The following is a 27,987-nucleotide window of genomic DNA, read 5'->3' as shown; positions in this document are numbered from 1 at the left end:
TACTGCTACGAATTTTAATTAGTCAAATGTGAGGTGTGCTTCACTGGTTTTAAGTAGCATAGCTTGAATAAGATTTTCTTAGTAACTAACAGTTTAATATTCATGTATACATTGAAAGTTTTTCTGGGTACAACTATGTTTGCTTTTATGAATGAAACCTTGCTTTCTAGCATCAAGTTAGTTCCAACAAAGCAGAGATGAAAGAACATTGAATGCCCAAATTGTGATTCACACACCAAACATTGGTCCTTCTGAGAGAATGAAGCAAAAATAATGCATCTTCTAGCAATAATTTAGTCAAATCTCAACCTCAAGTACGATCATCAAATCCATTCCAATTTGCCTTGATGTTCCACTCGATGATGAATTTTGCCAGCAGCTGAGAGTGCCTGGCTAGTTATCTTAGCAGGTTTTGTGGTGTACTTCAGTTCAAACCTGGGATATTGCCTGTGGTGCTCTTCTGTGCTTGAACGTGTGTCCTCAAGGACTTCCTCGAGAAATTCATCTGCAACATCTCCATCTTCATCAATCCTAAGACGCTTGGCGTACCATCTCAATCCCTGTAATAAACATCATGATTAAGTATGTGCATTGGAAATAAATAACACCATAAAGAGGGAAGACATTGATAACATAAAAAAAAAAACAAATCACAAAGAGGAAAACCCAATAACGGGAAACTAATGGCAAAATTATAAAAACAAACAAATTTTGGGTCATGGAAACTGCAAAGTTAAGAAGCTGTTATTTATCTCCACCACTGAAGAATCATTACACATCCTTACTGCAGATGATTGCAAATTAATAAGAATCTCATCCTGAGACCTAAGTATGCCATTCTCTTCGTCAAGAAAGATTGGGCAGCATAGAAGCAGCTTAGGTCTTTTTTTTTTTGGAAAAGGGAACTAGAAAAGCTTGATAGGTTTTTCTCAAGAAATTAACAATGTATTACCCATGTAACCAGCGGGTGCACAAACTGTATGCAGTACTGAAAACCCAATAAAAAGCAGAGCTCTACCATCCAAAAGTCCAAAACCAACAAGGAATGAGCTTACGATGAGGTATTCTACCAGAAACACGGAAATAAAACAAGAAATATAACCAGAAATCTTCATCAAAGAAGAATCCACATACAAGATAAATGAAGCTTTCATAAGCTTAAGCTTCTACACCTCAAGTGAAACTAACAATAAGATGAAGCCTCACCTATATAATATAAACATCATTCCTGAACTAGAAATCAATGTCTTTCGCCAGACCGCTGCACATTTCTCTTTCTTATATGTTAGACAGCGATAAGTTGGTATACATAGGAACAGAGATTTAATGACATTTTCAGATACAAATACTTCACTAAAAGCTTCTGGTTTAAAGCCAAGCCTTCAACCACACAGTGAAACGGCGACATAGAAAAGATGTGATCTCACAAACGGTAAATGGACACAGTGATCCTACATATTTATCATACATTCATACTTCTGTTCAGTTATAGCCAGTTCCCGAAATGGCTCTGGAGAGAAGAAATTTTCCCCTTTAGTGATGCCTTTTATACTGTACTTCACACTTCACTTACCTAGAGACTCTAAATTGCATAGGTTTAAGAAAATAGAGGGGCCTTTTTAAGTGATTATGTGCACGAGTTAATAAAGTGTGATGGGAACCTAGAAACATGTATTTACAATTCAAAGAAGGAATGTGGGGGACCTATTCTCCTCCAAATTTCAGGAGCTTCTGCATGAGTGCATCTTCTAAAGATTTTATGCTATCGCCTAGTATAGATTCTTGAAATATTAACATAAGTTATTCAATGAGGGAGTTGATAAACCAAAACGCATACAGTGGTAATTAATCTTAAGAATAAGTTAAAATGGCATCAAGAAAATCTTACCTTTTTGCTTGTCAGACGCTCCTCTTTTTAGTTATTCTCAAGAATCCTCACAAAAACAAATGAGAGTTTCATTACAGGCTGTAGAGTGTAGAGACAATGCTCTTAAATCCCAGCCCTAATCAGGACGGCTTGCTTTCTTTCAGACAGAATAACAGATCACTATATGCCAAGTAGAAGTGAAACTCCACTACACTTTCTCCGGAGGAACTTTTAGCTACAAATTACCCCAGCTCAAAAGCCCTCGAGTCTAGACTAGAAAACCATATCCTTATTCGCTAGTAATCCCTTGTATCTAAGTCTCACATGGGAATACATGGCATGTCCTTAAACAATAAACCAACCACCAAGTAAAACTTGCATTAGCAGATAGCTAACTAGTTGATGCAAATTTTCTTTCATTGACACCCCTTATATAATTCAAACACCAAGGTTGAAGCAGCCACTTTCCAGATAATCAACAAACAAATGTCAAAAACAAAATTGAGCAAGCTTAGGTGTATAGGCAAATAACTTGTTTACTTATAGTTAAATTGATTTATACTTGAAAGTCTCCATGAAATAATTCCATTAACTATCCTAAAAAGGTCCTCAGAGAAATTTCATGAACTGGCCTGAAAAGAGAATTGTGAATAACAAGTTTATTTAGTTAATTGTATGTGCAATTGAGGATACATCAAGTATGTTCCCAGTTCGCACTCAATGAATTTTCTTGCGCAATAGAGGATACATTACGTATGTTCCCAGTACACACTCAATAAATTTTCAACTCATCCTTTGAGCCCTATTACTTGTATGAGACAAGTTTTTCTTTATACAAACATGCGACTTTTAAGATCTATTCCTTTTACTGGGAAAAACTAGAACACTTGGGAATAGGAAATGAAAGGTGTGTTCTCTTACTGCAGTGCTCTATACATTGATGCAACAACATTGGCTGTCTTCTTTTCCCCTTTCATGGAGCTACATTTAGATGCAATTTTTTATAAGTATCATCTAGAGGCAAAAGAATGTAGTTTCCCTGGAAAGATATTACTATCCTACCTGCACAGTACTGCATTAACACATAACTTTCCGCCAAGTGAAACCACTTCCATGTTATTTCAACAATTTGGATGGGAAGCATATAGGGGAGATTAAATGACATTGAATCAAGCAAGGTGAACTTCAAGCTCCTCTATCTAGCTTGGGCAAACTTTGGCGGGGGATGGATACTGAACTGGATATGCATGGATACACTTTCAAGAGGTGGACCCATCTTTGGTCATTATCGATAAAACTTACTTTCATCCTACATTAACTGATAAATAAGGAAACTGTATTTCGTCAAGAACCCTTCCCCTCTTCCCCGAGCAAATCACCAACTCCACATTCCCACTACCGAAGAGACTATACAACTGGACCCTCCATCACACCTCTAGCAAACATCAACAGCAGCTAGTTAACATAGTATTTGAGAATGCTGCCAATCATCAAGTTTACAGAAACCACTTCCACTCTGACATGTTACTCTATCTCTTTCCTAGAAGTCTGGCACCAATATTTGCACCTCCGTTTTACTTCGACCACCTTGCACCTACCGCCAAATGGTATCTCTTATCTACATTAACGAGTTTGATCTAATTGGAGTTTAACAGGAAACCGCACAAACCTATACCTGTTTAAATACATCGCTTATTCAAGTTCAAGTTCTGCTAGCAAGTATCTTATCTTTTTCAGATATTATAATTACAGATAACATTAATCCATTTACCGCAATTCAATGACATTCTTGAATTCGGATAGAGTGGATTGTTTACTCAGAACATTTAAATTAATATCTAAAGATACAATCAAACAAATTTTGCAAACAATTAACAGAATCAAAGTCAAATTACCATGTATGTACATCATCTCCGATAATTTACCTGAACGCCACCATCGCGTGAACTACAATGAACAAGCATAGGACCGAGTTGTGCCCTCTCGACGGGGACTTGAATCGGGACACTGAAACCTCTGCGTGGAACATTTTGAGCTTGAGCTGCCGCAGCTGCTGCAGCTACATTCACTGACGACGGTGCTATATTACCATTGGTGTTATCTTCTACCCCTCTCACTTCGTGACCTTCTTCTCTTGAAAACCCTAGAAATCCAGATAGTTTCCTAAATAAACCCATCCCTTTCTATATACAGCGACATGCATTAGCGAGAAAAATGGCGAGAACTACTGAAATACTCCCGCCGTTGGGAGCCGGAACGCCGATAAATCGGGATCTTTTGGCGCCGGAGATATTGACGGAACGACGATCTCGCCGGGGAAATTGGAGTCTTGACCTTGGACTGGTGATTTGTGAGGTCTAAAGTGCGGGTTATGACTTTGCTAGTGCTGACAGGTGGAAAAAATGAAATACTTTTTACCAAACATTTTTTTAAAAATAAAATAAATTACTACCATTATTAAAATGAATTAAAATTGAACATGATTATGATAGAGTGTTAAAGTGAAAACGGGGATAAGTTTGATGGATTATTTAATTGAAATCAAATCGAATAAAAAAATAAATTAGATCAAATTAACTATGATTTAATGTTCTATTGGTTACCCTATAGGTTATTGGTACTAGGACATTATCTTATGATTCGATTAATATATCAATTTTGGAACTATTATTTCACTTTTATAATTCATTCACCTATTAATTACTAATTATTAATTTTAGTATAACTTATTTTAGAATTAGTAACTAAACAAAGGATAAAACAATATTATTTTGTCATTCCTCGATTATATCTATATTTGTCTAGCACATACTAAACGACCCCTAAATGTCTAAAATAGATATAAGTGGCATTTAATTAACAATAGAAAATGCATAAATGGTGTAGTTTTGATCCACTAACACTCTGTTTGGATCATTGTTTCATAATGTATCGTATTGTATTTATATTTGTATTGTATGGTAGATACAATGTTTGGTTAGACTATATTGTTTGCTATTGTTTAATAAAAAAAATTATTGTTTGGTTTGATTTTATTGTAATTTATAAATATACTAAAATGTCATTAATTGTTCCAGGGTAGGAGGTTTGATTCGGATTAAATAATATAGATAAAGGGTAAAATAGTATTATGAAATATTAATTAAGGATATAATTAGAAAAGAAATTAAGTAACAATGGGAACACACCAAATTGGTTGTTCCATAAAATAGAGGTTTTCATTGTTACGTAACAATGAAATTTAATAATACAATACAATACATTTTAAGTAACAATCAAAACAAACATTGTATGTATGGTAACAATGATCCAAACAGACAGTAATCCTCGCAAGTTAAAATTCACATTTGAAGTCAAGTTTAAAATCATTATCACAATATTAACATAAAAAAAAAAGAAGCTTAAAAGATAATAAATTTTAATACACTTTTCGAATCTCATTAAAAAAATGAGCAAACGATTACAAATCATAATCTATACAATGACATCGATTCAAATAAAAAGTTGTCCAAATCAATGGTTGATGAGCACCATTTAAATTTACCTTTAGCCACCATTTTGTTAAGTCCAATTTGCATTACATGATAGTGTTATCTTACTTTCAACTATTTAATTCATGACATTCAATAGTCTAGTGACATCATTAATAGCCCAAACACATGCATTTGATACCTTTAATTATAATTCAATTTTTTCATCATCCAATTCAATGACAATGTAGCTTGGTGTTATGAATCAAGTTCAGTTCAATGTAGATATTAAGTTCACATAAGTAGTTATTGGGTTGAGAACGAATAATAGAGCCACGTTAATTTGGGATCCAAATTAAATAGTGGCATGAGAATGATTCCATAAAAAACGGTAGTGATATGTGATTAAGACGTTATGTAAATTGTTAAGTAAATAGTCTGATTCTCTCATCTCCATTTTAATCGAGCTTCTCATCCCCTTCTATCTATATCTGTATTTTCTGATCTTCTTTCTCTTCGATTAACCTTTTCAGTTTCGTTTGAAGGACGGTTAGTTGTTATTAGCTTGTTCTTTTCATTTTCCAATATTATTTTGTGTTCTTATTGATTATAATACACATCATTGTTGTGTTGGTAACTTGAGTTGTTACACTTGGTTGTAATCATGTTTCCATTCTTATATATATATATATATATATATATCTTATTTTGTGATAAAAAGCGTAGAAATTTTTCCTCTCAACTGTTCTTAGTAATTTTTGAAAAAAATTGCTGATTAAATGAAAAAGGGAGTTAATATTAATATTAATAGGTTGAAACACATCATAAATGACCCAAAAAAACTCATTTAACAAGTATTAATAAAATGATGATTATCTCTTTCTTTCTATAGACTTCACTTATTCAAATTTTATATCTTCTTTTTATTCTTGGAATATTAAAGCTATATATATATATATGTAACTAGGGTCAATCTTTAATGATACAATTGGTCATTGATCGATGATAATATTCTTTTTGTATTTTACATGTAAACATAATCGTGATCATGATTGTCCTATGTCTGTATAATTTGTAAAACTTTAATTATTTTTTTACTTCTCATATATAATCGTCATATTTTAACCATGCTAACCGTTGATGTCACAATTTTCTTAACCTATGCTTTTGGCCATTTAGCTCAGAAACTTCTAACTCTTGTGATATTTATGTCGAAGTATTGTAATGACTTCACTACTTTGTATATACTTTTAAGATTATTTGTTAATCTCGTATAACGTTTTTTAATTAAAAAATTATTAAAACTTTATAGAATTTGAGCTAACCAACACGATACAAAACAAGGTCTCATGGTATATATATGTTGTTTGCTAATAACATTATGTTATGTTAATTAAATGAACCAGTGAAATTATTTACAAAAAGCACAAACAATGAAGAAACAATTCAGAGAGCAAAAAATTTTGTGCATTGATTTAGTTATCAACTTAAAGCAAGACTAAATGAAATTATAGTGCTAACATATAAATAATTTAGATATTTAAACTCATTATTTTAAGAGAATAAAATAATAATTAAACATGTTTATTTTGGAACCCCTAAGTAACTTTCATCGTGTAAATCCTATGCGAGAGACTCGACTTAAAAGATATTGAGGAGATCGATCCCGACCAAATCAACTGAGTCATCCGAATGACTATAAGTTTACTCATATAGAAGAAAAGAAGGTTAAAACTAAAAAAGATTGGTATGTGACAAAAGGATACCTAGTAAAGTGAGGAAAACAGATCTAATACTATCTGCTCTAAAAGTTCAAAATAAAAAAATTGTTAAAACCCTAAAAATTCTAAACTCTTGTTGTGTCTTCCTCTTTAGTCCAACTTCTCCTCCGCTTTTGCCCATTTTGTTGTTCTGTTCTGCCTCCCCCCACCCCCTCTAAACCACCCCACCCCCACCTCACCTCGGCTTCTTCTCTTTCCTCAGTTTATACTTTTTCTCACTTCAGTGAACAGAAACAGTAAAGAACAAAATCACAACAGCATTCTAGATAAAAAACCCTTTTTTTTTCAAGAATAATTCTCTGTTTTCATGGATTCTCAAGAATCCCAAGCGGGTCACCACCAAAATCAACACCATCAACCCCAACACCCCCAATTTCATCACCAACAACAACATGGCCACGGCCATGGCCATGGCCATCATCCCATGATGATGGCCAGACCACAACACCATCAGCATCACCAACAGCTTCAACAGCAGCAACTTCACCACCAACATCAACAGCAGCAGCAGCAAGCTAACACCTTTGGTTTACCTAACAATGTTCCAACACATAACAACAACAATTCTGCAATGATGCAACAGCTTCAGCACCAGCAGCATCAGAACCAGCAGCAAAATTCTGGTTTTCCTTTTAATTCTGTGGTTAATACTGCTTCTGCGGCGGTGGCGGCGCCTCAACATAATCTTGATTACTCAGATGCGTCATCTCCTAGGGCTACTGGATTCAGCATTGAGCCTGCTAGGAAAAAAAGGGGCCGACCCAGGAAGTATTCTCCTGATGGTAACATTGCTTTGGGTCTCTCGCCTACTCCTGTTACCCCGATTTCATCTGGGGTGCCTCCTACAGATTCTGGAAGTGGTGGTGGTGGTGATGCGGAGGGTCCTTCTTCCGAGAATCCTTCGAAGAAGGCCCGAGGAAGGCCTCCTGGCTCTGGAAAGAAACAGCTAGATGCTTTAGGTAATTGATTTACACTAGTTTTGAAATAAAAAAACAGTCTTTTTGGGTTTCTTGAACTTTTTTCCTACAATTCAGTGCTTGCTGTAAGTAATTGTTTCTTTATGGTTGACAGGTGCAGCTGGAGTTGGGTTTACACCTCATGTGATCACAGTGAATGTTGGGGAGGTAAATTTTGTTTAGTTGTTTGTTTAATCTTCTTTTTGGTAAAATATATTAATATTATCTTTTTCTATAAATGTTATTTTGTTTTACAAAACGTGCTCATTAACCTACTGAATGTGCTCAAAAGCTTCTCTTCACATTGTTATATGTATGTTTTAGATCATGTTTCTGCATTATATACTTTAGCTTCAAATTGCTTTACTTGATACGGAAGTATGTGTTTTAGGTGAAATAGCTAACTCCCTGAATTTACGGAAAGGAAAGTGGCGCTCCGTCTCCTTTACTTTTCGTTTTGTCGCTTTGGCGGATGCATGTTGATTGACTGACAAGTCAAGTTCGAAAAAACCCTTTGGGGTGGCCCAGTGGTTTGGGCTTGGGACTTCCATGTTGGAGGTCTGAAGTTCGAAACCCCTTGCCAGCGAAAGTAAGGGGTTTGGCTTTTGGGTCGAGCTCGTCGCACCGGGCTTGCCTAGTGCGGGTTACCTCTCCTATGTGGTTTGCGAGCTATTGTATAGGAGCGGGGTTTTTATCCTGTGCGCACCCAAAGGGTAGCAGTTGCGGGTTACCCTTGTCATAAAAAAATGTTGATTGACTGACAAGTGTTTTGAGATTCATATGATCTACCATCTTGTCGGAGTTTGTAATAACATGGGGATTGGACTATTTCTATGATTTAAAGATCTCGTAAAAGAAAATCAAGGATTTTGCCACACACGAGGTCAAGAACGGAGTGTAGTCATATACTCATATCTGTGTAGCATGAGAAGTAGTTTAGTAGATCCTTTTGTGCGATATCATTGATCCAAAGGCTTCGAGGGATTTGTCTTGGGGCTTTTAGATTTAGGATTGGCCATGGAGCTCTAAATGTCATTAGAGGCGTACTTGAGACGTGATTATCCCTGAAGCCAAGTGTAAAGCAAGTTGAGTGCTTTTCTCGTTTGGTTGTTCGTTGGTATCATATAGGCACAATGACTCTAAGGCATGCGCCTCAAGTGCCCACATAAGCTCACTATTAGATGGCTGTTCCAAGTGTAAAGCAAGTTGAGTGCTTTTCTCGTTTGGTTGTTCGTTGGTATCATATAGGCACAATGACTCTAAGGCATGCGCCTCAAGTGCCCACATAAGCTCACTATTAGATGGCTGTTTTAAGCAATTAGTATAAGAACCGTGAAGGAGATGATATGGATGGATATGTTAGTGATTATTAATAAGATAGTAGAAATATAATATACGAAAACTTGCCGGTATTATGAATTAACTTAAATATTTGCATTGTTACATCTAATGTAAGGAAAAAATGATCTATGCAAGTGATACCAATTAGTTGGGATTAAGATTTATTCATGATCGTGTGTTTTATTAGATCGTGTGTTTTCTAGGGTTCTTATAGGCTGTCAGAGATTCATGTATGCATTATAAAATAAAAGGAGCTTCCTTACTAAATAGGTATGAAGAGGCTAGAATGAAGAGTAATAGATATGTGTGACGTTGTTGATTAAGATTGAGTTGTATTCTTAATCTGTTTTTTTGTTATGTAATTCTTCAATTGTAATAAAATTTGTCTTATTTACCCAAAAAAAAAACGGAGCTTCCTTAATAAAGAAAATGAAAATAAAATATAAAGAACTTCTAGTATTTTTCTTTTGAGAAGGCAAGGTAAAGTGTTTTTTTTTTTTTTTGTTTTTAATTACTCCTGTTGCACTTTATGTGACGCTATTTCTTTATTAGTTTGCTCCAAAAAGAGTTACATTTCTATACTAGGAAACAATTTAACTTTAAATTTCCATTTTACTGTTAAGGAGTAGTTTCTGTAGGTACACAAAGGTTATGGCTTATTTAAGACCACAATTTCAAAAGTCTAATTCCATTCTTAAACCTTTTTTGTATAGTTAAATTACGTCACATATTGAAATGTAGGGATATTTTATATAATATTGGACTGTGAGTTTAAATGGACGGACATGGACGGTGATGGTTCATATAGCCGATCACAAGTTGCATTAGGGTGAGGCATTGGTAGGTACCTTGTGTCTCGAAACTTGAAAGTGTCGCTGTTTGATAACTTACTTGGGTGTGAGGCATTGGTAGGTACCTTATGGCTTGAAGGTTACTCACCCTTAAGGCACAGTAATTGTTTTCTATCATAGCTGATAGATTCTATCATTATTGCACAACATTTTTATGAAAGCTACACTTTCTGCTAATGCCTGCTTTCCATCTCACCAATGCCTGAGAGGAAAATCTGTTTTTTTCTCCAGCAACTGCACATACCAGATAAGTAGTCCATTGAATATTGCCTTTAACATTTAAGGTCATGCTGGTTCACAAACATGCAAATTTTATGTTTATGAAGAGTTCCTTTTTTTTTTTTGTTTTGGGGGTGGGGGGGGGTGGGTGGGGGAGATATGGTAAATTCCATGGCCAAACCCATATATCTAGAGACCTAGGGGAGCACATTTTTGCTCCCTTGGTAACTTGAACCCCCAAACCTTATGGTTGGAGATGGAGAATCTTCGCCACCAGACAATTCCCCCCTTGTCAATTTTCTGACATGGGGTTGTGCATGATAGTTAAATTGGGAATTGAATAGGTCAGCATGCGGGAGTGCTTTAAGAGATATCCTGGACATGGGAAGACAAGACTGGTGTTTTAGGAAAACAATAGGTGTTATATTGCATGAGGAAGTGACTGGGACGATTATAGATTGTTTTAATCGCTTTTAAAATATGAATTTTGAAATAAAGACCTTATTTATGCTTAACCGTACCACTTTTGTTTTTTTGGAATTAATCAACTTACATTGCATTTTATCTCATTTTGTAAATAATATATCGTAGAGAACCTTATGTTTTGGTTGTGCAAGTAACTAGGGTTTCCAGCGTGTTATTTCAATATCATATTGGTGATTGACATTGTCTTTGACAAGTTTAAAACGACAACTGATTGGATGGATATACTTTTCAGCATTGGAGCAAACTTTATAATGAGTGGCTTTCTTAAGATAGATTGCATGTGCCTTATCAAGATTTATACAAAATTTCTTGCACCTTGGTTTTTTATGCTGCAAAACAAAAAATAATTGGGTAGAGGTTATACACATCTTTTGACAAGGTGTACCCGTGGTTGATACATATCTTTAATTTTTGTTACCCGTGGTGCTTGGATTTGTATCTACTAAAGGGGCTTGGTGGTGGAGTGCATTTTTTGCATAATTTTTTTTTACAGTTTTGCAGAACATTGATGCAGTTTGATGTTTTGTTTTTCTAGCTTTATCCGTACTTGTTAAAAATTGGCCTCTGTTAAATTCCCAGTCTTGTGAAGTTTCAGTTGACTATGTGATATGATGTGAATCTGTTTCCCGTCTTCAGGACATAGCTTCAAAGATAATGGCTTTCTCCCAGCAAGGGCCACGTACTGTTTGTATTCTATCTGCAAATGGAGCCATCTGTAACGTCACCCTTCGCCAACCAGCAATAGGGGGTGGCACTGTTAGTTACGAGGTTTGTATGCATTTTCCTTGAGACTCTACCTGTAATGTTATCTTAATTCATATAGTTATCAGTAATATGTCTGTGCACTGGATTTAATGAGAGAGTGGTTTAATTAATACGCTTTTCCATCTTATATACACATGGAAAAAAGACTCTTGACGTAGCATAGTTTGGAATATTTCCTGTAATCCTTCTAAGTTGATTGTATAATTGAATCCTCTTTCAACAAATTTAAATTGAGGCAGAAAGCCACTAGGTGCTAGTGATTTCTTCCCATCTGCCAAAGCTTTGTGAGCAGAGTTGCGTGGTACTAAGCTTCTACCCTAATTCTCGACCTCCACACTCTCCTATCAAGGGTCATGTTCTCGGTGAGCTGAAGTTGTGTCATATCATGTCTTGCCTAATCACCTCACCTCAATGCTTCTTCGACCTACCTCTACACCTCCTCAACCCACTACGGCCAACCTCTCACACCTCCTCACCAGGGCATCTACATAGCTCTGTTCAGATGTACGAACCATCTCAGCCTCATTTCCTGCATGTTAACCACCATTAGGGCCACTCTACCTTGTCCCATATATTTTCAATTTTCATTCCTAATCTTATCTCTTGGTATGTCCGAAACATCTCAGCCTCATTTCCCGCTTAACCACCACTAGGGCCACTCCTACCTTGTCCCAAATATATTCATTTCTAATCTTATCTCTCCTGGAATGTCCGAACCATCTCAGCCTCATTTCCCGCATCTTAACCACCACAGTGGCCACTCCTACCTTGCCCCAAATATCTTCATTCCTAACCTTAGCTCTCCTAGTATGTCCGCACATCCATCTACTCAATATTTGGTTGCTAAAATGAGCTAGCATTTTAACCTTGCCAATGACAGAAAGATAAAGGTGCATTCTATGCCATAATGGTCTCCCTTCTGAAGGATAGTCTTTCAATTGGATCTACTCTCGTAGGTCGTTTCTCTACAGAGATTGATATCCCTCTTCCCTAAAGCATCTTTCTAATTCTCTTGCTTAACTTAGGCAAACCTTTCTCAAGGAGAGAAACTGACTAATTAAAATGCTAGTAAGGGGCGAGTGGTGATAACTAGGTCACCAAAGCATTTAACGTGGTATCTACATCTATAAGTCCTTGCAACATCACTTTCCAAGCTAATAGTTGGTTAGACTGTTAAAAAAACAATTGGCTTAGTTTGATGCAGGCTTACAAAACCTGGCCTTGAAAAGAGGAGACTTATAGTTTATATGCGCATATGCCCTAAACTCGAATATTTTATAATCAAAAAACATGGTTCAGGATATTTATGTGTAAGTTCTTCTACCAGAGCATACTTGTGTTTGCTAACCATAGGTAATAAGTTCCTTATTGCTTAAATAAGGTTTAGTTGGGGCCGATCATTTCTTAAAGAATCATTAGTTTGAATGCAAGATGCTTTGTGCTTCGAGTTGGCTTTTTGTTTTTTGTCTCCTAGAAACTTGACCAAACATGCTATTAGTCAGTTGATCACATGTGAGCAATTGCATTGGTTCTTTTTGTGCATGATCCTGTGGAGCTGAAATGGAAGCTTAATTTCATCATTGAACGTTTCTAGAACATGGTATTGTTAACCTGATTGAGTTGGCAATAGATGAGCTAGGTGGTTGATTCACTTGTAATGCGTATAATTATATATTACGTATTCTACTAATCTCATATGCTGTATGTATTTTTTTCTTTGGTAAGTAATCTCATGATATTTAACCTGTTACTTTTGTATGCAGGGCCGATATGAGATCATCTCATTGACAGGTTCTTTCATGCGGTCAGAAAATAATGGCAGCAGTGGACCAAGTGGTCTAAGTGTGTCACTGGCTGGGGCAGATGGTAGAGTAATGGGTGGTGGAGTTTCAGGAGTGCTTATGGCTGCCACACCAGTGCAGGTGCGCTCTATCTGCCTTTATACTCTTGCCCCTCTTGTTTGAGTTCAGGATGTGTCATTAAACTGTTTTAAATTCATGACCAGGTAATCGTGGGTAGCTTCCTTGCTGAAGGGAAAAAGCCAAAGTCTAAGGTGCCATCTTCGACACCACCATCCAATATGTTGAATTTTGGTGCTCCCGCCACAGGGGAGAGCCCCCTTTCTCAAGGTGATGCCTCAAGTGACTCGTCTGAGGAAAATGGCGACAGTCCTTTCCAACATGAATCAGGACCTTATGGTAATGCTGGCCAACCAATGCATGGTATGTCAATGTATGCAAATATGGGCTGGCCAAAATCGCTGTGAAAACACTTTTTCTTTGTCGACATGACGTTGCCAAGGGTATTTGACTTCCTCATTCCCCTTGCAACAGAGTTGGCAGTTGATTCGCAATGCTAACAGGCAGAGTATAGGCGTTTCTTGATTTCTCAAGTTGAGCTTATTTTCCTATTTTTTTCTCCCCTCTTTCCAGTATGTAGTTAAGGTAAAATGCATATGGCTGATTTACAGAAATCCATTTTCATGGTTTCTTTGGCACTATGGTTTTAGTAGTAGTATATGTTAGGTGATGTTTGGTTGAATATTATTTACTTCCAGATGGTTAAGATTTTTAACTTTTAGGAATTATTAGATTGGGTAGAAATTCTTCTAAATGAATGGAGTATTTTCTTCACTTGCCTTCTGGTTAGAAATAATCAATTATTTCCTTTTAACAATCATGATGAGTTATCAACAGGCCTGCCAATTATGATCAACTTGAACTCACGTTTATTGTGAAAATGCTGATGATTCCATCTTTATAACGTGCTTCCTCTCTTTATTGATGAATCATGAAGAAAGATTTTGTGCTTTTTACCTTTCATCTAACCAGATTGAGAGCCAATTATTAGGTTAAAGATCGAAATGTCTTTTTATTTTATGACCGCTACAACGTCTTTTAAGTTAAGAGTCTAACTATCTTTATTCTAAGTAACACTTGAGAAAGCACACGCTAAGCAGTTCTTTACCAAAGCCATGAAAGCTGTAGACGTGTTGTGGTCGTGGGGTTTGCAGTCCACCCACCCAATGGCCTACACCCTCTTTATCTTTGGTTCTATCAAAGACCCAACACACCTTAAGACATAGTAATACATAAATGTGTCATTTAATTTAGCTTTAGCTAACATTTATGTCCTTCATCTTTGGGAGTGCACAAGTAGACATTTTGATTTGTATAAAAGACACATGAGTCTTACATGACAAAACACACGTAGGACACAAAATTGTCATGTAGAATGAAAGTGTACTTGTGCACATCTAAGATTGTAGAGCATAAACGCCAACTAAAACCAAGTTAAATGACATATTTATGTATTATACCTATAGTTAAACTCTATCGATATATGACTCACTTCCTAGAAATATCACTAGTGTTTTACATAATTCATCGACTTTTAAAAAGCTAATTACACATGACTTTACTATCTCTAGATTTGTCTGCCTGTAAAGTTTCATAATATGCTACTAAGTTCAAATTACATTAGTTGTTACAACATAACTTAGAGCCTGTTTGGATTATGATTGAAAATATTAAACTTATAATAAATAGTTCGTTATTTCGACTAAAAAGTATTGATAAGAAAATTTTCTATTAATATGTCCTTAAAGTTATTTACAAAAAATTATACAATGAAAATGTAATCGAGAGAGAATTCGAAATTCTATGTTGGGAAGAAAATATTGAGAATTAGTAATGATATGAAAAATAAAACAATAAAATATTTGATCAAATTCCATGACTAATTAATATCTATAGCCAAATGTCTCATACAATAACTCCACATTTTATATCAGGATTATTTCCTTATCCCATCGATCAAACGACCTAGTGATGCTTTATTTACTCTACCTAAATCTGGTAATGTTTAGTTAGGATTTGACCGACCTATTTGGCATGTTAGTTGGCTGAAATTAAGTTGGAGTAGAAGGAAAATATGTGGAATTCAAACAAACTTGACCCATGAAATTAAGCTTATCCACTATTTTGTTATAATATATAGTTTTTCTCATTCTTTTTTTTGATACGGAATGCAACTCGAGTTTCTTCTAAGCAATAATTAGACTTCTTATAATTTAAGTCCAAAATTTCTAAAGGAGTACTTTTTACCATTTCTTTGGAAAATGACATATTTCCCACATAATGTTTTATAAGGTAAAAATGTTTCCTTTATAATTAGTTGCATATTATAATCCATGTTTACATTAATAATATATCCCCAATATAATTTTACAAGTTATATTTAGAAAAAGAGGTGTACATAACTTTACTCTTATCTTAAAAAAATAAAGAGAATATATCTGACACACTCAAATAAATTATAATCTATTTTTACATCATAATATTTATTCCTACCATAAAATAAAATATGGAAACATAAGATTTATCCAACATTTTTTTTTTAATTCTAATTTTTTTCATGTTGGACTTTATATATATGAATTTTGTAGAATAATCTTACTTTCCTCCTTTTACAAATTATTTTATTTTTATTTTATAATTTTGTTGGTGCCCCATCCATTCAACATGGAAGTCGGCTTTGTTTGTTAAACGCGCTTTGAAATAATTGATGTGAACTCTCTATTTCCAATTCCAACTGGCTCTTATACCCCATACACGTGTTTTAATGTAAGATAATAGTGATATTTCAAGTTAATGTGGATCCACCAATAAGGCTTTACTGAATGGTTGGAAAATTCCATCATTAATAAGAAGTCTCAAATTAAAATTTTAGAAATAAGGAAATTTTTAACAAATGAGTATTTTTCTTTATAAGATATTACATGATACGAATTTTAATTGACCGAGTAAACAAATACCACGTAACGATAATTACACACAAAATAGTGTAAGATAGGGACTATGACCAAGAGATATGATGTTACAATGAAGATTTTTCTTATTTTTTTTGGAATTTCTAGGAAAATGCGTAATCGCTATCCTTTAAATGTGTATTAGGTGAACTCGTTCATATGCAATAACTTGTCAAATTATATAGAAGATGTAAATCACACTTAGCAAGTTTGTTGTGATCATGAACTCGACCAAGGAACGTTATTGACAAAGACTCGAGGAGAATCAATCAATGACATCCCTTATGAGATACCACCTACTACGCCAATTTAGCCACCCTTACAGCGAGGTGGTTATAATTGAGATTCCTCCCCTTTAATCTGAGGTGACAAAATCAATCCTTAAGAACATATGAATAATTTTCCTTAGTGATTTTATCAAAAAATAAATCAAAATTAATCAGATTAGTAAATTCCGACTATCGAATTCCAAAATAATAAAAAGAGAAGATGGGGACCAAGTCACAAGGGCAAAAAAAAGTAGTAGTAGAATTGTCACCATATTATTTCACAAGTTTCATTGGACCTACCAATTTGTCTGTCTATCTGTCACCTTTCATATTCCTACCACTCATCATAAAGTAAAATTAAGGAAATTTTTCTTCTCACTCAAACGGCTCTCTTTCCACGAAAACAACCACTGAAAATTACACCAAACTATATCTTATACATAAATTAAAAAATGTCTATATATTCTTTGTTTTCATTTGCATATCTACACTAGCCGTTGGCTGGCCAATTCAATCTTTGCTACTCTCATCAAGAACTCTTCTTCCCTTTCTTTCATTTTATTACCAAAATACCCTCCAAAAAAAGGTAAAATTATCTCATACAAAATACATATATAAGTGGCCATTTTCTAGCAACATATTGTTTTTTGTGTGTTACAATTCATGGATTGCATAGTTTTGCCGGTAGCAATCTTGACAAGGCGATGCTCGGGGCGATTATTAGGGTATAGGCCACTAGTGGAAGATGGTTATGATGATTCAAGTTATCCGGTAACTGTGCTGGTGGGAAAGGAAAAAAGGGAATTCTTGGTGGAGTCATTTGTGTTGGAAGAAAGTCCATTTAGAAGTTTGATTGAAATGGTGAGAAAAGAAGGTACAGGAAAAGTAAAAGAAAATAGAGGGAAAAAAGTGATTTATGTGGATGTTGATGCTATATTATTTGAACACATGTTGTGGTTGATGCAAAATGATTGCTCTTCTTTGTTTCAACTAAATCTCGAGGAGATCATTGATTTCTATGCTCAAGATATATAGTTGAAAAGAAGAGACAATTGATTACTTATTAATCATTATGAAGGTAACAAGTTAAATAGGTAATATATATATATATATATATATATGAGTCTTTTTTTTTTTTTTTTACTTCTTCCTTTTACCCTTTGTGGTAGGAGCTTTTTTGGTCTTAATTAACACTTTTTATATTATGGGGTTGTACAAAAAAGAGTTTTAAAGGAAAAAGATACTATATGGATATGTAGAAATAATTGATACTTGGCAAAAGAGAATGTATACCAATTTTTAGCAATTAATTAATAGTTAGTATATACTTTAATTTCTCTTGTATGTAATTTCCATTTAATATAATGGTGTTTTTTTGGTATCACGTTCTTCGATCTGGTTGAATATTTATGCAAGTTTGATTTTAATTAAAAGCAGTACTTTATGTAAAATAAGTTAAGAAATTCTACAATATCTCAAAAATATGACTTCATAAAGTGGATAAGATTTAAGTAATTTGAGAAACTACTTCTTGCAAGACTACAATAAAAATCTAAATAAGTTGGATGACTATTTCTTTCTCATGGGCATCTTGATTAATTTTATAGCCCACAAAGTATTTGTTATTTCACACCAGATATCGAGTAACTTTATCGATCAATATTTTGACAGATAGAAAAAAAATCACCTAAATTTTTTTTACTCTATTAAAATTTAGACATGAAACCATTCCATTAATGACCATGGGTAATGTAGATCTTACTAATTTATACTTAGTTACTTACCACAAAAAAAAAGTTATATTACATTTAATTAATTGACTGTTAAGTTAATTAGATACAATATGTGAAATTACAATGTCTATGTCATTGTACTAGTTATATACTTATTAGTTAATTAAACTCTTACATTTTTATTGAATTAGTGATGCCTTAATTTGTTCATGTCCTTATAAACAAGTTAAAAATGTCAAGTTTACGTTGAATAAATCAAGAAAGCCGTCCAACTATGTAGTCAAAAGTTTGTAAGCACGTTAGGCTTTAATAATAGAGGCAGTCAACAACTAATTTTCCAAATAAGGTTTTTCCTTGCTATCCTTTCTTCTACTTGCCGACTTCTATTTTTATTTAGAACAATTGTTGTATGATTCATTCGAATTTACGCCACATAATTTGTATGTATTTATTGTAGAGGTAATAAAATTAGCCAATGAAAATCTAATTCAACTCTCTCAAATTTGAATTGGTTATTGATCCTCTCATTTATTAGCTTAGTTCATTTCAGCCAACTCACACGGCATAAGTATAATTACTGAAGGACAAAGACCAACCCATTTTAAGGATAATTCGTTTAATTTTTTCGATCAAAAGGTTACTTATTTTTGTGGAATGAATTTAGGAAAAATTACTTAAATACACAACACTTCTTTACCTATTCTCAATATTTCCCTACTCTTTTACTAAAATACAAAAATCCCTTATTTTCCCCCAATTCAACTTAACCGGATACTTTATTAGTTTAAGTATCCGCTCGTTATTAATTAAAGTATCCGCGCTGCTATATTATGCATCCGTCCGTTAATTAAGTATCTGTGTTGCTAACAACTTAATAATTTAAGTATCCGCCCGTTATTAATTAAAGTATTTGCGCTGCTATATTATGCATCCGCCCGTTAATTAAGTATCCGTGCTACTAACAACTTAATAATTTAAGTATCCGCGCTGCTATATTAAGTATCCACACTGCTATATTATGTATCCGAAAAACACTAAAAAGGGATTTTTGGTAATTAATGAAAGAGTAGGGAAAGAAAGTAATTTCTTTCTTATACTATGTCATTTGCCTAATTTTTACAATTTATGGGTCAGCCGGTGTAAGAAGCAGTTATATCTGTTGGGCTACTAATGTACAGATCCATATTCGAATCCCCAATAATCAAGCCCATTTCTTATGATGATCCAAACTCTAATTTGATTGGGCTACTTTTGTTAAGTAGTAGTATGCTTTTAGGGGAAATTATGTGGATAAGCAAATATATACTAATTAATTAGTTAACATAGTTATAGTTTGAATTAATTACCACTCACAATCTCTTTTTAGCTATAACTATGTGGGCCTCTCTCCTCTCTTCCTCTATCCCGCCTTTCTCCTCTCTTATACATATACAAATACAAATTATGCATATACAGATATACAAATACAATTCGCCTGTCTATACTCTCTACCCTCTCTCGCTTGCCTCTCTCTCCTCCAGCCTCAATCTCGCTCGCATTTCTTCTCCCTCTCCCGATCTCGCTCGTCAGATATACAAATACATATGTTACCAATTATAGATATACAATTATCTGACATATATACAAATACAATTCACCTCTCTCCACTCTTCGCCCTCTCTCGATCGCCTCTCTCCTCACTCTAACATGTAGCTACAAATCATAATTAGCAAACTATAGTTGTGAAGCATAATTGAGTTATTTTTAGTGGCTATTTGCGAAATGTCCTCCTTTTAATCAATGAGAGATAATTAACATACAATAATTGCCTCATGTGTTCAAGTCTAATAATTAATTCAACTATAGTTTAATTCAATTTTGGTTGGTTAGCTTAAACAATAAAAACTTGGTAATTTATGATATATGTGTTTAACAACTCATGTTAAGTTAACTTCCCCATAGTATACCTCTTCCCCAAATATAGTCCAAGATGATAGTCCGTTAGGCCAAATTTTAGGAAGCTAAATCGGTTTATATTATAAAATTAAGGTATTAGATCAAGCTTTTAGTGAAAAAAATAAATAATTTTGTGTAGTATCAGAAATTTTGATATTCAACTTCTTTTGCAATTCATCTGTACTTTTGGTGATTTTTTTAAACACATACATAATCGGAGCTAAAACTATTGAAGTCCAAGATGAACTCATGATAAATATCTATATTGTGCATCTAGATATAGTATACTTAGAATTATGTATATTTCATTTTAAAAGATAAAATTATAAAATCTAAACTCAATTAAAGCCTAAAATAAAGCAGCCATAACTTTCTATGCAATTATCTGCCTCATAAAATAACATGGACTTTTCAATTTCTAAAAACAATGATCCCACCAAGAATCTGAACATTATAAGCACGACTAAAGAAGTTATTTAAAACTAAAAGTATATTTTGCTTTAAGGAATCTTACTTCTGATGTTTAGGGAATTTATTTAATTAATTAAGTGCATTAAGGATCTTGCCATTTTCCTTTAAATCAATGTCTTCACTTCGTATCGTACGTACAATTTTAAATAGAGAGAATAAAGTAAAGTAGAATTCGTAGATCTTCTTTAGCAGGAAATAATTTTTTAGTTATAATTTAATCATTCACTTTAATAAATAGTGATTATTATAGTACATATATAAAAGGAATAGAATGAGCATATGCCGGTCTAATGGTAATGGTTATGGTGAAGTGAACATACGGTTTAGATAACGTATTTCAGAGAGATAGATTCAAAATTTAAAATTGATAGATTTTCATAATAATAATAATCATATTCACAGTTAAAAATATTTCTAGATGTTTTAATGGTCACAATAAATGATCAACCCAACCTCTATATCCACCACAACAAACACCAGAAAAAAAAAAGCAAGATTAATGTTTAATTAATTTGTATAAAATATAGTTTTTTATATATGAAGAACCAATTTGTTAGTTAAGGTAGGGGCACCATCACTTATTTAATTCTAGCAACTAGAATAACATAAAAAATAGCTTTAGTATGTCGCACAATTAGTGGTGGCAAATGGATGGGTTGGGTCAAATTTGGGCGGGTTGAAAGTGGGTTAACATAAAATGGGTAATAATTCAACCCATTCATATTTGATATGGGTAAAAATACTAGTTTACCCATATTTTAATGAGTAAATAGTACTCTACTTAAGAATTCAACATGGAGAAAATATTTTAGTCTTTTTTTAGATGAAAAATGTTGAAAATGCTTTATTTAGTTTTATTGTATCATAAAAGTAAAAAAAAAAATCCTATAACTTTTCAATATAAAATAAATTTATGTAATAACAAGGGGAACATATTTTTAATTTCAAAGCAAATGAATATTTGCATTTTAGAACTAAAACATGGTTAATGCACTTTAAGCAATGTCAATACTAGTACATGATTTGCTTATTTTACACTATTATTTATTATCCAATATAAAATTAAACAAATAAAAATATATAATTATAATTAACAAAAGAAATGTACATTTAAAATATATATTTTTGGAGGGCCAAAGACTTCAACTTTTCAATTATAGAGAAAAATAATTAGTTTTATAGAAGAGCATAAAAAGGAAGAGAAGTTACAATATTTTTGGTGATATCATGAATTTGAGTGAATAAAAGTTAGAAGCTTAACTCATTTGGCTAATCTAAATTTTACCCATATTTTTATGGGTTGAATATGGATATCAACCCATATTTTACACATGTAAAAAGTCACTCACCCAACCCACTAAAATATGGACGGGTTACCAAAATATGGGCTCATTTTGCCGGCACTACGCACAATTAATGAGGAAAAAAATTAAGATTAGAATGGTTTTGATGAAATCATGCCACAAATTTTGGATTGGATTGTTTTTTACCAAAGTACTTTACTTTAGCAAAGATATATCATAATCAGTCTTTTACCTACACAAGATAGACGCAAGACTGGTTACTAACCACAATCAATCTTTTTACCTTCACAAAATAGACGCAAGACTAGGTACTAACCACACTCCCCCGACCTCACTTGTACAAGTAGAATATCATGATTAACAATATGTCTAGTATTTCTTAGTTGATGTATGATAATGACTTATTATGAAGAAAAATTGAGATTTTTCTGACATTTTGGTACCATGATAAGATAGAAAGCTAAAGTGCATCAATCATCAGAGATTTTAAGTCAAAGTGTGACCTTGCAGTTCAAAATTATTTGTTGACACATATTGTCTCATCTCACTATATATATATGTGTGTCAGAAATCAAAGATTTGAAGCAGAATGAAGGACAAATTAAATGAAAATTTCATTGTCATGACTTTCTCTTGGAACTAAGAAATACTAGACATATTGTTAAGAAAACAAATGACAATTTTTATCAGATATTTGAAATTAAGAAATATTTAATCACCGAGCACCTAATATATCAAGATTAATAATAATGGTCTTTTACTACATTTAAAACTTTGGGTAGTGTATGGGGGGAAGATCGGATCTAGTGAAAATAGAGCCTTGAATGTCTGTTCGCGTAGGACTGACAAATGACCAGGCATATGATAAAGGCTTCACCCCGGAATACTGCCATATAACTAGATTAAGCCATCATAATGACCCTCGGGGTCTCAACAGTCAATATCGAGCCATGTCCACCTACTTCAATCGATCTGAATTAAGAGTTTGAGGGTTCTAAAAAGAATTACTTTTTTTTTTTGTTGAAAGTTCTAGTATGAAAAACATTTCTTTGATACCTTCCTTAACATGTTAGAACAAACCAAACCAAACTTGATCAAGAACACATTCCAGAAATGGAATAATGAAGAATTTTATGAACAAATAATCCTACTTTATACTTCATAAGGTCATTTGAAAAACACCAAGATTTAACACAGAGGTCTCGAATTTTTCCTTTTTAAAATAATTTCTTTTTAGTGTTACATTTGAAAGACATGTATACTGTGTAAATATGTAACTCTCTTACAGTTCAATTCAAAATGCTAGTAATTCTTAAAAAGATTATAAGTACTGAGGAGAGAAACATTGTTTTCAGTAATGACCAGTGGGATCAAATTCCCAAAAAATAATTAGTACATCAAGAAATTCAGCTCAAACATTAATGCAAGAATGTTTAAAAAAAAGAAGAAGGCATGTTACTTCTAGTGTAATATAATTCCCAGACACCTTTCATCCAACAAGAAGAATCTCAGTATATATATGGCATTCCCTTTTTAATTTAATATTTTATTAGCATACGTATTATTTTTTAATAATTGTGACAATGTTCAATCATATAGATAGTGAAGAAAAATCAACAAATAAAAATAAAAATATACCACTATATTACTTATATAATTAAGAAAACAAAGGCATATAATATAAATATTATAACAACTACGCCGTTTTTTTCCTTGAGAATTAAACAAAGATGGATCAAAATATTGATTTCCCAAACCATATTTCTTTAAAGAAAGTTCTCCATAAAGAACATTAATTAAGATGACAAATTTCAGAATTCATAGAGTTACAAGACCCCAAAATAACATACAAGACAAAAGAAAAAAAAAAAAAAAAACTCAAAATCTCTAGAACAAAGATGGTACACTAATTCCAAAAAAAAAAGAGATGGTACACTAATTTTGCTGACCTTTTTGATTCAAGAATCCCCATATTTCATCATTGATCCAAATTAGCTTCCATTTCATATCATCAGTATGAACAAGCTCGAATTCTATTTCCCTTTTCAAGATTTGCACTAAACTCCAAAAGGTGGGCGAAGACCTGGATTCCCCACCCACCCATCAACAGAAGCAGATCCAGGATTTAAACAGTTAGGCATATTTAACGGTAGATTAAAAAATGGAAGCCCAGGATTAGACGGGTCCGGAAAAGGGTTATTATTAACAACCCCATCACCACCACCACCATCGGAGCCTTGTGTATTACCATCTTCCTCTAAAGGCAATCTTTCATAAGCAACATTAGTAAAAGATGAAGCTATAACAATAACTGGTCCAGCAGCCATCAACTCACCTACCACACTTCCTCCAACAACTTGTCCTTGTCCACCAGCCAAAAATATAGTCAAACTTGTTGCCCCTGGTGGTGCTGGTGGTGGTAAAAACGAACCACTAAGTGACAAAATCTCGAATCGACCATTTAATGTAACGACCGATGAAGAACTAATATTACCAGTATTATTATTATTACCAGTACTTGTTGGTTGCCTTATACTTACATTAGTAACAATTCCACTTCCACTTAATATACAGATCCCACGTTGTCTTCGTCTAGCATACGATGATATACATTCAAATACATCACATCCATTACCAATTTCAAGAATATGTGCCCGTAACGTATTCGCACTTTCCCTAGTGATAATAACCGGAGGCTTCGGTTTATTTTTGGACCCTGGAGGGCGACCCCTTGGTCTACGACCAACTAGGTCGCCCGGTCCAGATGAATTTGCACCTACTAGATCAAACTGGTTGTGGTTGATATGGTCATTTGAAAATGGATTGTTTTTTGTATTTTCATCGTTTTCGGGTTGTAGTTGGAGATTAAATTCAGGGTGATGAAGTTGATGAACGTAACGAGATGCACTACTTAAATCTAGACCAGCCATAATGACCATAGAAAGAAAAAAAATAAAAAAATATGTTGGTGTGTGGGGGGGAAAGATTTATAAAAAAAATAAGAGTAAAAAAAAGAATATCGAAAGAGGAGAAGAGTGGAACCCTAGATTTGAGAAAAGAAAGAGGTGGTGGGAGGATTTGGTTGAGTGATAAGAGAAAGAAGGAAGAGAGGAAGACAATGAACAAATGCAGTCTTTCTTTCTCTCACCCCTAAAATGTTTTAAATATATGTATAAAAAAATGATGGTGCTTAAAATTATATTTTTAATCAACAATAAACTATTACTACTACCTGATGAGTTCCAAATTATAGTGGGAATAATAATATATTCAATGTAATTGCACAATTGGAGTTTAGGAAAGATGATATGTGTGTAACCTTCATTTTACCTTGTAAAAATAGAGATGATATTCAGATAGATTGTTTTCGATAAATTTTTGAGATTTGTAGCATAAAACATGTCAAGATATTCCTGTTATTGAAAAATTATGTCATTTAGGGTATATAAAAAAAATGAAAGTTAAAATTTTTTCTACATGTAAATTGTATACATCAGTACAAATGATACTATTCCGACCAACTTGGGTTGTGGTGTATTGGTGGGAGTGTTTCACCCTTAACTAGAGGTCTCGGATTCGACCCCCTGGGTATGGAGAAAATCTTGTTGAGAACGTCATCCCTGAATGGGCCCTGCAGTGCGTGATCCGGATTTAATCGGGACTCTAATGTGGGCTCCGAACACCAAATGGGAAATCAAAAAAAGAAAGAAGATAATATTCCTATAAAATGTTGTCGGTTTTTTCTTACTTATTGATGTTTAATAAGTAAACAAAAGGTATCATCTGAGAAACAACCCAACATGAGAAAGTCAATTTCTACACTTTTTAAGGAATTTATTTTTTTAGAAAGTATATTTTTTATGTTTCAATCAATCAAATATGAAAAAATTTAAAATTATCTACAGAAAAATATCCTTCATTTTTAATAGATTAAAAGAAAGTGTCTCGTGAAAGGTGATTGAGAGTAATTTTTATTTCTTGGGTTTGAGGAAGAAACATAATTAGTTGGTAATTTTTTTCTTCTTCTTATTAGTAGTTGGTAAATTGTTGGTGCTCGAAGTATGTATTAGAGCCTTGATTATATTCTGATCGCGCACTGCAAGGCCTATCTAGGGATAGGGTTCTCAACATGATTTTCTCCAAACCTAAATCTCAAATTCGAGACCTCTGATTATAGATGAAGCATCCCATCACTTGGTTAGTTGGTAAATTAAACTTGCACCTAAGCGCGTTTGAAAATAGAGACAAGATTTTGACAATGAATTACGCTGGAGGACAAGTGGATCCTTGTATTAACAGCGACTTTGTGCAACGTCATTATATCTTCTCTTAAACAATCTTAAAAATAGTTATATTCATTGTAATTTTATACGTAAAATTTGAAAAGGATAAAATGTAAACAAATTTTATTTCTACCTCGTAGAATAGAATGATTATTCTTTTTGATAATAAAATAATACGATACTCGAAACAGACGTAGAAAGACAAAAAGTGGAAAGATTATGAAAGTGGTTATAATATAATTTTTGTGAAAGAAGAACAAAGCATAGTCGTGTAATGTAAGAAAACATATATATATTGTACTATCTTATCCTTAATTTGTTGATTCTTATTTTTCCAAAGAACGTAAGAAATTGTGTTATTCCTTTCTTTGTTGGTAACTTGTTCTATTTTTTCCCTTTTTTTGGTTGAGAATCCATCGAAGATTTTCTAGAGGTATAGAAGATGTGGATGTCGGGAAAATTCTTTTTTATGATGAGAGTGTTCGAATTAATTTGTACACATTTTAGTTATTAAATCAAATAATTATTACTTTCATAATAAAGGATATATGAGTTTTAAATAACAAAATTAGGGGTATATTAAATTCTTTTCTCTACTAAAAATAGATATTTATTTTCACTTCTCTTATTTGAAAATTTAAGAGATAGTTTATCATTTAATTCCTAAGTTACTCTTATTATTAGCTATAATCATTTCTCATTACATTTTTTAAAATATTCAATTTATTATATTCAATTAAAGATATAGTAAAATTATTGTTCTAGTATTTATTACTCTGGATAAATAAAAATGGACATGAAAATACTTTTTAGGAAGCCTATGATTTGGAAATTTAAAGCAAGTTGAATTAAAGGCACGTGAGCGGTACTACCTCCGTTCACTTTTAATTGTTATGATTTCCATTTTTTGAGTCGATCTATAAGAATTTTGGTTAATATTTTACGATATATTTTTTTATCATATAAATATGCGAAAAATTACAATTTTTAGTATTTTTCGTATAATTTTTGTATATATATATTTTTTTATTTAAAATATCAAATTAGTGTAATCTAATTTAATTTTGAAAATTAATCAAATTGACTTTCGAAAAATACAACATGACAAATAAAAATGGACGGATAGAGAGTATGATGCATTTATTTTAGTTGTAAATGAAACCTAAAGTAATTATTAATTAGCATATGTGTGGTTAGGGTTTAACAAGAAGTTAATCATGGTTAAGGAGAACAAAGTTGACCAGATTTAAATGCAAAGCTGACAGAAAACGTGAAATGAGTGGGACCCAGTTTTCATTAAATAATTAATTAAAATAATAATTTGTCTAAATTAATTTAAATTAAATTTTAATGGCAAGTGGGAGATGGGTGCAGCGGCTGGTGGGTCCTACTTTTGTCCTTATCCAACACTCTGGCCGGCCATCTTTCTTAATTTTGGCTTTTAAT

At 33.1% G+C, this 27,987-nt stretch overlaps 4 protein-coding genes across 4 annotated transcripts; 2 read left to right on the top strand and 2 right to left on the bottom strand.

Moving 5' to 3' along the window:
- Positions 1-44: 44 nt before the first annotated feature.
- Positions 45-4,233, bottom strand: LOC125826952 (uncharacterized). Its single transcript, XM_049506303.1, has 2 exons — positions 3,793-4,233; positions 45-560 (listed from the first exon to the last, which is right to left on the bottom strand). The coding sequence occupies exons 1-2, from the start codon at positions 4,042-4,044 to the stop codon at positions 324-326; spliced, it is 489 nt and encodes a 162-aa protein (XP_049362260.1). The 5' UTR covers positions 4,045-4,233; the 3' UTR covers positions 45-323.
- Positions 4,234-7,312: 3,079 nt separating this feature from the next.
- On the top strand, positions 7,313-14,367 carry LOC125826923 (AT-hook motif nuclear-localized protein 8-like). Its single transcript, XM_049506276.1, has 5 exons — positions 7,313-8,077; positions 8,190-8,242; positions 11,608-11,739; positions 13,500-13,658; positions 13,742-14,367. The coding sequence occupies exons 1-5, from the start codon at positions 7,426-7,428 to the stop codon at positions 14,000-14,002; spliced, it is 1,257 nt and encodes a 418-aa protein (XP_049362233.1). The 5' UTR covers positions 7,313-7,425; the 3' UTR covers positions 14,003-14,367.
- Positions 14,368-17,261: 2,894 nt separating this feature from the next.
- LOC125826955 (auxin-responsive protein SAUR77) lies at positions 17,262-17,903 on the top strand. The gene has a single exon (XM_049506309.1). It carries the CDS (start codon positions 17,479-17,481, stop codon positions 17,848-17,850), a length of 372 nt encoding a protein of 123 aa, XP_049362266.1. The 5' UTR covers positions 17,262-17,478; the 3' UTR covers positions 17,851-17,903.
- Positions 17,904-24,315: 6,412 nt separating this feature from the next.
- LOC125826934 (AT-hook motif nuclear-localized protein 23-like) lies at positions 24,316-25,197 on the bottom strand. Its single transcript, XM_049506286.1, has one exon. The coding sequence runs from the start codon at positions 25,195-25,197 to the stop codon at positions 24,316-24,318; it is 882 nt and encodes a 293-aa protein (XP_049362243.1).
- Positions 25,198-27,987: the final 2,790 nt, after the last annotated feature.

This window comes from Solanum verrucosum, unplaced genomic scaffold, assembly GCF_900185275.1.
Source record: "Solanum verrucosum unplaced genomic scaffold, falcon-dt-bn FXZP01000060.1, whole genome shotgun sequence".
In the NCBI taxonomy this organism is placed as follows: domain Eukaryota; kingdom Viridiplantae; phylum Streptophyta; class Magnoliopsida; order Solanales; family Solanaceae; genus Solanum; species Solanum verrucosum.
Note: the sequence above shows the minus strand (reverse complement) of the source record. Positions and strands in the feature narration are given on the sequence as shown.